Source organism: Drosophila sulfurigaster, chromosome X (genome assembly GCF_023558435.1).
Source record: "Drosophila sulfurigaster albostrigata strain 15112-1811.04 chromosome X, ASM2355843v2, whole genome shotgun sequence".
Taxonomy (NCBI): Eukaryota; Metazoa; Arthropoda; class Insecta; order Diptera; family Drosophilidae; genus Drosophila; species Drosophila sulfurigaster.
The window spans coordinates 6003903-6016175 of record NC_084885.1 but is presented as its reverse complement, the minus strand read 5'-3'; the positions used below and the strand labels follow the sequence as shown (position 1 = coordinate 6016175).

The 12273-nt window shown below is 40.9% G+C and overlaps 2 protein-coding genes across 2 annotated transcripts; both read right to left on the bottom strand.

Annotated features, from left to right (window-relative positions):
- Window positions 1–1023: 1023 nt before the first annotated feature.
- On the bottom strand, window positions 1024–2491 carry LOC133849478 (lysozyme). Its single transcript, XM_062285580.1, has 3 exons — window positions 2304–2491; window positions 2097–2243; window positions 1024–2022 (listed from the first exon to the last, which is right to left on the bottom strand). The coding sequence occupies exons 1-3, from the start codon at window positions 2443–2445 to the stop codon at window positions 1877–1879; spliced, it is 435 nt and encodes a 144-aa protein (XP_062141564.1). The 5' UTR covers window positions 2446–2491; the 3' UTR covers window positions 1024–1876.
- Window positions 2492–3348: 857 nt separating this feature from the next.
- LOC133849477 (ubiquitin carboxyl-terminal hydrolase 16/45) lies at window positions 3349–10177 on the bottom strand. The gene is made up of 5 exons (XM_062285579.1): window positions 10007–10177; window positions 8148–8574; window positions 7491–8062; window positions 6267–7432; window positions 3349–6051 (listed from the first exon to the last, which is right to left on the bottom strand). The coding sequence occupies exons 2-5, from the start codon at window positions 8481–8483 to the stop codon at window positions 4763–4765; spliced, it is 3363 nt and encodes a 1120-aa protein (XP_062141563.1). The 5' UTR covers window positions 8484–8574; window positions 10007–10177; the 3' UTR covers window positions 3349–4762.
- Window positions 10178–12273: the final 2096 nt, after the last annotated feature.

The window sequence follows — 12273 nt, the reverse complement described above, 5'->3', positions numbered from 1 at the left end:
CCTATTGAAGGATACTGTTCATGCATTAGTCGAACTGCATTCAGATAATTTCATCCAAGACACATTCAATAATCAAGCTGATCTTCAATTAAATAATAATCTACTCTTGTTCACTTTTATCGCACATCAAACATCCAGTAAAAGATTGTTGCAATTGCAGTTTCAATAGCTTCACATATCAAAATTATTTCAAAAAACACATTTTGCATATAGTCTTTGTATTAATTCAATAATTTAAACAAATTTGATATAATATTTTAAATGTTCTTTTTATTTTAATTACATTATAGGCCAACTGATAACGACTCAAATCAATAAAAGTTATACACAGATCGTATAGTATTATATATATGTTTTATATGTTTTATGTTTTATTCATACGTTTATTCCTTATTATTCAGAATAACTTAATACACATTGTTGATATTTTAAATATATTTTTTATTAGGAAAATCATTAAAAATATGATTCTTTTATATTCACATCATATATATATGAGAGGACAGGCCACACTTCGATCAATGTAAACATTGGATCAGTTAGGGATTTCAGGGGGTTTTCATTAGATTTCATAAGCATATTTCACAGGGGAATTTCATTTCAATTTATTGCAATTGATTTTCATGTAATCACAATCATAGAATACTTTTTTCATATTCTTGTATTAACAGGCTCTAAGCTAGATTTATAATCTAGTACTTTTCGTAAGGGCAGTTCACATTTGAAGGAAATTATTCCTTTCGTTACAATCATATGTTACTTCGTAAAGCACAGAATACTCTTTTCATTGTTTCAACTAGATTTATTTTCTAGTATTTATCGTAAGGGCAATTCACATTTGAAGGACATTTTTCTTTTCATGATTTCATGATAAATTTCATATGATTTATTTGTAAAACACAGAAAAGAATTTTCTTTTCATTTCTTTATATATCATCATACTTTTATAGACCCAAAGGATCAATTTCTTAGGGGACTTTGCATAATGAATAATGATGATGATGTTTCAGAACTTTTGTTAAAAAAAAAAAACACAACTTTTTATAATGAAGAGCTCTTTAGATTTTCTTCAGCTTAAGCACACGTTAGCTCAAAGACTAAGCAAAGGGGACAGTGACAGAATCTTATCTGTCTTTGGACTGACGACTGGACTTGTATGTATTGTATTGGCACTTGTATTGGTATGTATGTGTGTATGCATGTGTGTGTAAGATCATTTCATAACCGGTTCAATGAGTCACAGTCAGGTAGTCAGTTTCGTTTTTTCTTTTTTTTTTGCATTTGGGATCATGGGGCACAAAAAAATCACAAAGATCATCATAATACTAGTGTAGTATTATATATTGAGTACTTTAAGTACTTTTTTTGTATACATATTTTACTAATATGTGAATAGCATATAGTACTTTTTTTTATATATGCTGTACTTTTTTTTACTTTTTGTTATGCAACCACTGCGCACTTGTCAACGAAAACGAACGTAAGAAATGAAGATTCAAATGAAATAAAAAAACTGTACGTGCAGCGCTCCAGAAACGTTTGATTCGCTTCGACTGGCATCGCTTAATGAAATCCCCCCTGAAGTGAGCACAGCCCCAAAAGCCCTCCATAAGCTAAAAGTCGTCAAGGCGAGCGACAGCAGAGAGAAAGAGAGAGCGAACGCAAAGAGCGCAACGATTGCGAGAGCGAAAGCTTCGAAAAGCGATAACGCTGAAGCGTGAGTTGCTTGAAAAGTTTATTGGCAAAAGCTTTACAAAAATATGATAAACTATTACTAAATGCAAACTATGACTTTGTAAATAAAAAATCGAGCATCTTTGACAGTTTATTTAAGAGTATTTTATGCGTATTTCCAGTATAAAAAGAGAGAGTATATTCAAATGCCGCAAATGACCTTTAAGTTAGGCAAATTCTGCGTGTTGCGACAATAGCGTTGCCAACCGCTCCAATGCCGAAAGCCTTCCTCCGCCTGAATACGCTTGGCACAGGCGGCAGCCTCACGTAGATTTTCCTCTACCAGATCTGCAATAAAATCAATGAAGTGCAGTGAAATTGGCAAAAAGCACAAAAGCTTTCGTGTCTGTGATTGTGCGTACCTTGACACTTGACATTGCAAACGCCCCCACGTCTGCCATCCTGGCAATAGCGACTTTCGATCTGAAAGAGACCATAGCGTGATCCATTCGACGTGGTGCTTATCTTTGACGTGTCCAGTTCGCTCTCATGCTCCAGCAGGCATATCCCTATGAACATACTTGTAGTTTACAACTCTTCACCTTTGTCTCTCTACTTCAACTACTCACAATTGGATAGGAGACTGCGCTCAAAACTGTGCTGCTCCAGCAGCTTGCGAGCCAGTTCACAGCGCAAATATTGCTTGCCCAGCACCGACGCCATGCTGACCCATAATCCCACACAGAAGAGTGCAAGCGCCGCCGTTCTCATTTTGCGACTTGCCAGCAACTGTTTCAACTTGAACCTGAACTGGGAAACGGGAATTTCAACAGCTGCTTGTGATTTGTGCTTGTGCTGCTGCTGTCGATTTCTAATTGCTGATAATCTACAATTGCGTTGTTGTATTCTATGAATTAATAATATTCGTTGATCTCTCGTTGATGCCTCAATCAATCCGAAAAAAAGAAAAATACATTTATACACTCAACGTGTTATGGGAAATGGTTCCGCATTGCACTTTTGTATAGTTTTCACTACAGGTAATAAATAATGAAGTTCTTATTAACATTTTGTTGTTTTATGAAAACCTCAATATAACATAGCAATTTGTAATATTAATTGGTTTGTGATTTAAAATCATTTATTTTTCGTATTCCCTTTTAATGTTTACGCAGCAGATACCTTCTGCTAGATACTCCAATACACAAGTTTAGTTGGACTCCCAAAAGTATGCTACATTTTTGCATACAACGAAATATCTGTTGCTCGTTTATGAAGTAAAATTGTGTCGCATATATGAAAAAACTTATTTTTCTTATAATCAGTGATCTACATTTTATATTTTATATAAACAAAACTTTAGAAATGCACTTACTTTTTTAATGCTTCCCAGCTTCCCCGCTCTTAAAATGTTTATGTAATTTTCATTGAATAAAACGGAACGATAAATATATTTATATTATATATATATATTGTTTGCTTTTTAGTTTTCTTGTTGTGTATAAATCTCGTTGTAGTAATTTTCATTAACTATTTTAGAAATGTTTACCTTGCATAGTTATTGTAAAAACTATTTAGAATGCGTTTAGAACTATTTCATTTAATATCTATTTATTCATATTGTGTATATGAATTGAATTATAATTAAATATATTGGCAGAAGCGAGCAATTGGTTTGTTGTTGTTGTGTTTTGTTTTCTTTTTTTGTTTTTGTTATTCTATTTCTATATGTATATTGTTATCTCTATCATAGAACAGAATCACTTTCGAATCTTTATACAACGCATTAAATAGGTTTAAGAAACACGTATGGTTAATTATCGCCTAATGTCTATGTTCTCCATTTCCATCTTCTTGTTGCTTAAGTATCATATTTCTCTTCGCTTTCATGTGTTTGTTTGTTTGTTTGTTTGTTTTTTATTCAACTTTGAGGCAATGTTGTTCATTTCGTATTTGTTTTGGACCACAGACTAAATATTTATATGCAGCTAACTTAAAACTAATAATAAACTTTACAAAAATCTGAAAACTCGCATCAAACTTGCTTTAATAATTCGCTTCTTATGCTTTCTCATTCTCATTTAATATAGTTAATTGCAACATGCACTATAATGTTCATCCGTTTTACTTTTGCTTCAAACCAAGTTTCTATATTTTGTTTGTTTTTACAACTTGGGTGCCTTTAAAATGTGTGACATGCAAGGGAACATCTAATAGCAGTATATATATTATTGATCAGGGCAAAAGTCACATCTCAGATACTACTAAATTTTCTCACAATATTCTTATAGATTGCCACGCCCTCTCTGAATTCTTAAAAAACGCGGTTGAGTACACTTATCGGTAGCTTTTTTAAACTTGTTTTTCATGTCGTCTGATTTAGTTGTTTACTCAAAAAAGTTCTTTTTATCTTACGTTACAAAAACAATTTAAAATAAATCGAAAATATCATTAAAATGTACATAATATAGGATAACAAAAAAAATAAGTGTCATTTTTAACTTACAAATTTTGTTTGCAAAATGTAGTGTGGTGTGTGTTTGAGCATGAGATTGAGTGTTGTGTGTATGTGTGTGTGTGTGTGTGTGTGTGTGTGTTGATCTGCTGCCCTGCATATCGTATATGGGACTGTGTATGTGTGCGTGTGTGTGTGTGTGTGTGTCTCTTCTCCCACTGCCCTGCTGTCGTCATCATGGTATCTATCTATCTAACTATCTCTCCCCTAACGCTTCTCAAATGCACTTCTACTATTCTTTACTCTCTGTTCTCTCGCTCTTTCTCCGTGTCTCCCGCCATCTATCTCTTTCTAATGCTGTCTGGAGGGGGGGCGAGACTTTCTTTCGTCTTCCGTCAGTTCTGTGTTAGTTTTCAGTCCATCATCTTCGTTGTAGTTTCACGCCTACCGCGTTCAAATGCACAATTCAAAAATAAGAGATAGAAAAGTAATTAGAAAAAAGGTATTTAAAAAAGTCTCTAAAAACAAACAACAAAACAAAAAAAGACCATCAACGATCAGGTTCTACTACTGCTAAACTGTGAGAAGCTGGAGGTTAATGGAATCTAATAAAGAGCTAGATGGAAAAACGGTCTAATAGATGCGCTCGTAGAATAGCAGATACGCCTGCGCTTTGAGTGCTGCCTCCTCGCTGACCTCCTGGACTCGTGAATCCGATACATAATACCATTTGCCTGGTGGTGCCTGCACATTGGCCGCCTCATCTTCAGCTGTAGCCGCGGCAGGAGAAGCACCTTCTTTGCCATTGACAGTTGTCCCGCTTTCCGCCGCCTGATCCCCAGACGCACTGACAGCATCATCATCGCCATTCTCCAAGCCACTTGCATGATCAACGGAGTGCTCACTTGAGGTGGAGACATTGCTGCTGGAGTTGGAGAAATCATCGCTGTCGTCCATAGCATTCATGCGCATCTCGCGTGCTTTCTCCTTGGCCAGCAGCTGCTCCAGCTCATCGTCCTGATCGAGTTCAGCTTTGCTGCCATGCGGCAGGAATTTCCATCGCTTATCGTCGGCCGTCAGTTTCGGACGCACCTTCACATAGGCGGTATAATGTCCACCATAGAGGCCACCCGAGTGCTCCACAACGCCATACAATGCGTAGAGTAGCTTCTTCTGTTTGCGATCGATGTTCGGTAAATTTTTGACCTTAGAGCCACAGAAGGCGGCTATGTCCAGCAGCGTCGAGTAGCTAACCTGCCGCGTCACCTTGCGGAAGACACAACGTGGCCCCAGCTGGAATCGCTTCAGATGCAAGATGAGCACAGCGGGCGGACTGGAAACGAGCAGCTGTTTGGTCGCATTCGTATTCACAGACTTGGCATCGGGTGCATCGCCATTGATGCGACGCGTACAACTCTCACAACCGACCTTATTCTGCCCAGTCATCAGCTCGACAGCGGTGAAATTGTTGAGGCACGATTGCACCGAGCATTCATCGGCCTCGCATTGATAGCGAGGCGCAATCGTGGTGCTCCAATCCGAGCAGCTTTGGGTCCGCACACGCTTCGAGCGTGCCGCTGCTGCTGCTGCGGCCACTGATTTCCCTGCTCCAGTTGCTGCTGCTGTGCCTTGGGCTTGAGTTCCATCGCGTAGCTTTAGATTGCCCATCTGTTGCTTGAGTTGATCGATTTGCAGCTGACCCGACGAGATCTGGCGTATTAGCGAGGCGCCCACTTCGCTCAGTCCAGCATTGACCAGCACAGCTCCTGTGCTGCCCTCCGACTCGTGCTGTTTCTTATCCTTGTCTCCTTCCCCATCCACAGCATTGTTGCTATTCGTGGTGCTGTTTGTCGTTGAGTTGGCGGCACTTGCACTGATGCTAGTCGTTGTGGTTGGAGCTGGACTCGTGGCTATGCCTGAATCTGCAAAGGAGAGATGAAAGCATTAATAAGAGTTCAATTACGAATACACTAATTTGGCAATCCAAATATTTTACACTAATTGGAATAAAATAAAAACATATTATCACTTTACGATTACGATTAATGTTAATAGTAAAGTTGAATCAGACAGAATTTAAAAAATGATTTCAGCGGAATTCAGTGAGAAAGATTAATAAATAAAATGTTTCTCTTACCATTCTCGTCCTCCTCGAGCGAGTCCTTGTCCATATTCTCAGGGGTATCGTCACGTTTCTCACTCAACGGCTGCGCATTGCCATTGGTGTCGGTGTAGAATTTGGTTGTGGCAGCGGAGGCAGCGGCAGCGACTCCAGCACCCACATCAGCAGCTGTATCCTCCACCAGATTGTCCTCAACATCGGCATCCGAATGCTCCGATGTGGTACCGCTGAACGAATCGACGCGCGGTCCTTCGCCCCACGATGCTGATCGTGTCTTTTCAATATCCGTATCAACATCAGCTGAGCCCGGCGACTGTGGCTGAGCCTGATTATCGCCACTACCAGGCTGCTGGTCCACATCAGCGTCAGCATCGCCGCCGCCCGCGCTAGCGTTGTTCTCGTCGTTAACGTTCAGTTTGAGCGAGAGTTTCTGGGCCTGTTTGGTGCGCTGATGTTTGGCGGCGCGTTTCGCTTTGCGTTCGCGTTCCTTATCCTTTTTCACCTGCGCCTTGGAGGGTCCCAACGGTTCCTGCCCGTCCTGATGCAGATAGAATGTCGCTGGCTTGGCGAAAGGCACATCCGTCTCACCGTTGGTGAAGTTTGCATTGATTGCATTCGGCGCCATTGGTGAATTTTCGGGACTCACTTTGCGACGCTGCGGTGGCTGCGGCTTCTCCACCGCCACCGGCAGCGACATGTCCAGAAAGTATTCGTGCCGCGACGAAATGTTATAGCAATCCTGACACGTTAGCGTGGAGACAAGGAAGCCACGAAACACTTGCTCTGGTCGCAGTATTCGATCGGCTGCCTGATTGCCATAGATTTTGCACTTTTGTCGCAACTCCTGGGACACATCGTTCACATTCTGATTCTTGTAGCCCATCGTCTCCAGTATGACACGCTGATAGCGCTTCAAATCCTCCGAGCGTACACTCTCCAGCATCTGGCGCAACAGCTCGTGGGCATCGTGCTGATCACCGCCCATAAACTGCGGACACTTGGCGCACAACTTGTCAAACAGTTTGCTAGGCTTTAAGACACCGCCAACACATTGCAATTCCTCGAGCGCATTCGCCAGCGCCGAGGTGAGCGTGCCCCACGACGACAAAGTGCCCTTAATCATGGGCAACTCCACGTCTCCCGAATCCGCAAAGCTAAAAGTGCCGCCAGGCAACACAAATCTGCAAAAGAAATGAACGTTTAGTGAATTGTTCATACAGTAGGTAAATGAATACTTACTGCTCGCCAGGCTCGCCGAGCTCCTTGAGTACGGCAAGCAGAAACGGTGTCTGGGCCAGGCACTGCATGACGGCATTGAAGAAGCACGTGTTACCCAAATTGGTGAGGCCACGCACACGCGGCAAACGATCCAGCTCATTGCTGGCTGACGTTGTGGTCTGCAATTGCGGTGAGACGCTCTTCGGTATGTTAACCAAACGATTGTTGCCCGTCATTCGCTTGGCCATGCCGGGCACAACACCCGCCGCTGGTGCCGGCGGTGGCGGTGGTGGCAACGGTATTGCTGCCCCAGCAACTGGCTGTGACAATTGGCCACCGGTCATCGGCACCATGGCACTGAGCTGTTCCAGCGTTGATTTCATTTTGTACTCAATGTTGCTGATCGTTGCTGGCTGCTCGGCTTCCGCATTTGCCACACTCGTCGGCGGCTTCTGAGCGAGTCGCTTGACCAGCTCGACACACTCGAGCAGATTCTTGCGCGAATTGGGGCTGACCTCGCTGCGACAGTCGTAGCACCAGATCTTAAAGGAGCGCGTATTCAATACCAGCGCATGTGAGTCCGAGCGAGGAGTCTGTTCGAAGTGTAGCAAATAGAATAGATTAGCAAAAGTTATAAGTTACTATATATGTAAGTTTGGCAATTAAAGAGCAACTCACCTGATGGTGTTGCAGGGCATGAGTGTTGCGCTCGCGTCCACACAGTTGTGTGCCACAATTGAGGCACAGCCAGAGCGTGTTGTCCGCTTCACAGGTGGCACTTGATTCGCCACTGCCGTCGACGCCTCCATTGCCACTGCTGCCTGCCACATTTGTGGCATTCAGCTTCTGGCATTGGACACACTCGTAGAGCAGGCCCGTTGCTTTCAGCTGTCGACGCAATCGCGTTGTGTCCACCGCCCGTTTGATGTGCTGACAAACTGCCGCACCACTTGCCCCAGAGTCTGTGGAACTGTTGCCATCCTGTTGTGCGTCCGTTTGACGCTTCTTCACCATGATGATGCTAATGCCGCTGCAGCTGTTTGCCTCCAAATCCCAATCCTTTCAAACGGACCCAGCGGCGACTTTTGCTTCCCAAAGGCGCGCACTAAATTCAAATACGAGATTCCAGTTAGTCTACTGTTCTTCTTGCTGTTCTTGCCTACTAGATGCCCTGTAAAGCACATATTGCATGCTTCTTCGTGCCTTTGTCTACAACTACAACACCGACGACGTTGTTGACTGATTACAATTATATAGTATTAGAGTTATTTTGTGTTCTGGTCTGATCGAAATGTTGATTTCTCGACAATCATCAAATCGTTGCCTTTGTTTTTTCTTTTATTTGTCGCACTTCAACATACGCTGTAAACTGACAACAAAGAAATGGGGTATATACACTTTATACCCTACATATAAAGTGTATTTTGAAGACACTCTCAGGACAACTAATCTATTATAATATCTAAAAAATAAATAATAGTATTCAACTTTATATCTCTTTAAAAGAATAAAGTATATATGAAACAAATTTTAAGCCAGAAAATTAATATTTGTTATATACCCCCTATATTATCCCCTATTGCTTAAGCGGACACCTCTATCAACCGGACAAAGTCCTTTCCTCTCCCATGATTGAACAAATATTGTTCAATATTGTAATATGTCCGAGTAAAAAAGCTTGATGTTTACTTATAATATTAGTGTTTGCCATGCGAACATGCGTTTGCTTAGCGAGTTGTCACTGTAATTAATTCTCTAGGTGCTTTTAAGCTGCAGCAGCACGTTGAAGACACAACAGTTATTGTTGTTGTTGCTCTTTCGACGCCTTGTTTTTGTTTATTGTCCGCGCTTGTTGCTGTTGTTGCGCCACTCAAGCCATGCAACCAAGTTGCAATGGTGAAGGGGGTGGCAAGGGGGGGGGTTGCCCAAGTGTTGTTGAGATGGATTTGCATTTGTATGTTGTAGGTGTGTTGTGTAAAGGGGCGATGAGGTGTAAGGGAGGTCAGCAGATTTTCGCCTTTTTGGGGTCAAATCTTTGACACACGTTCATTGGCACGAAGCGACAAAGCGACTGGCGACAAAGCGACAGGCGTGAAATATGAACAACGTTGCTGCTTTGAGGTTAAGTTTAAGTTCATGTGCTGCCATATTGGGAAGCAGCAGCAGCAGCAGCAACAACAACAACAACAATATTGGTGTGTTTGTAATTCTTGCGTCTCTTTGTTTTGTGCGAGCCACGCAACAACAATGCAGCTGCAGCCCATGGAGGAACAGCCGCCTCAGCACTTTGGAGTATCACGGCGGACACTCAACCCAATTTTTGACAATATACAAACACACACATATAGGCCATGCACGCAGCCATACACACAACACGCGTACACACACTGACTTACACTCAATATACACACACACACAACACGCACACATAGACGGAGGCAGGACTGACATTTAGTTAGTAGTATGTTGCCTATTTATTGTGCTTAAGAATTTTGCACACTCATCCCACATTGGCCAGACAGCATTTTTTGAATTACCTTGATTTACTTTTTGCAATATGCGTTGCACATCAAATACAGCCTCTCGCCCTCGCACTCCGCGCGTTTAGCGATTTGCGCCAAGCCACTTCGTAGTTAAACAAAAAAAAAAACGTGAGCTATCTTCTTACTTATTGCTGCTTTCGCATTTACAACTTTTTTTAACTGTGACATTTTTTTGAGAGTGACCTCAACTTTCGAAAAACAATGTACAAATTTAAGACGAGAACTATATACAGTTGTTTTGCCACAATTTCCGAAAAAACTGTTTTAAAACATATGTTAGAAAGTAATAGGCAACTATAAAAGATCAAAATCTAATAAGAAACAAGTATGAAATCGAATTTAGGATACGAAATCATTTTGATAATTTTTAGTATTTTAATACCAAAACTTTTATTGCACGCTGACATTTGAAGTTATCGATAGACATTTGTACGATAAGTCGATTTCGATGCTTCATGCAGCAATGATAAATGTGGAGGTGTGTCGATAACAAACTTGTTTTAGTTGGCGCACTTTTCAAAAATACTTTTAGTTTACATATATTCTTTTAAAGAAATGTATAATCAGTTAAATTTTGTATATTTTAAATTGCTATTTAAGCGAATGCTAAACTAATTAATCTCTAATTATTTTCTTTATTTTGCGCTTGAGAAAATAAGTGATTTCTTTAATGTTTGTTATCATTTTCAATTCATGCAAAGATTGCTGTTTGCTTAAGGTGTTTTCCCTTAAGGATAAATTCAAGCGCAAAAGTCTAGAGGCAAGCAACTTAATTCAACAATTCCCAACGAAAGACAACATCAAAAAGGGACAAAATAAAAAAACAAAAACTTGAAAATAAAAAGCTTATCATAAAGGAAACTTCCAGACATAAACTCCCTATAATTACCAACACCCTGAATGTTGTAAATGCATCAAAATTGTACCGCCCTTCGGGGCAATATTTCATGCAGCAGCAGCGGCAACAAAAGACAAAAAAAAGATAAAAAAAAGAAAAAGGGAGAAAGACGAAACATAAAAAAGAGCGAACTGCAGAAGAAATAAAACGTGCATTCAATGTTGAGTGGGGTTTTCGTTGCTTGACTGCTCATCTCGTTGCTATCCCTTCCACCTTTATGTCTCGCCGTCCGTCTGGTTGTCTGGGACTCTGGGCAGCGTCTGCTCAATTTGCTTGAATTGAGCCGTCATCATTATCATCATCATCGAAATGATCGTTAAGATTTGTAGCTTTTTTGGTGGTTTTTAGTTTTTCATAGAATGAAAATTAATTTCGTCGACCTTCTAATTTCCTTCTGTATCTGTATCTGAATTTCTATCGATCTATCTTGCACTCTCATCCGTCGGGAACGCCGAGAGCAGCTCAAATTAAATGCGAGAAGAAGACACAGGAACTGTGCACATTAAAGTCTCATAATGCATAATAACATCAAAGATAATTTCGCATAAAAACTTAAGGGAAATATTGCCCGCATTGGACACACTGTGAATGAGAATGACAGTGAGAGAGAGAGAGAGAGAGAGAGAGAGAGAATTGTATCTGCTGCCTGTTTCGAGCCCAATCCCAAGTCTCCCCATACTCTTTATACCTTTTACATAGTCGCATCCTCTTCACGCTCCCCAAGTACAAATTTGCTGTAATGAATATTTCGCAGAAGAAGTAAATCGATTCCTGGACCGACGGCAGTCGCTTCTTCTTACCTCTTTCGCTGTTTCTCTCTTTTTTTGTTTCCCTCTCTCTCTCTCTCTCGTTCCCTTTCAGTGTTTCTTTTGGCATCATCATCTTCATTATGTGCATGCATTTTTACTCCTTTTTTGTTGTTTTGTTGTTGTCCCACACTCGGAGGTTTTTGTGCTACCTTCATCATCTTCCATGATCTTCTCCTGCTGCTGCTCCACATGCTGAGCTCAGCTCAGCTCAGCTTCATTTGCCAAGGGGTCCACAGCTTTATTACTGTTTGTTTTTTTTTCGGTTGGTTGATATTTACATTAAAGCCACAACCAAATCATTGTGGCAGTCGCATGCAAATGTTGTAGTTACTGTTTAAACGCTGTCAGTCACGAATTGACAAGCAAGGATCATTAGCTAAATCATTTCTGCAGCTAAAGAAAGCACGTGCTTTGCCAGCATTCTTCTCTCTCTCTCTCTCTCTCTCTGTCTTCTTGAAGCTATAAACTTGAGATTGATAAAAGAGTAAATCTAAAATCCAATTAGTTCGCATACCTTTCAGTTGAAAGCTTCGGCTGATTGCCAGATTAATTCT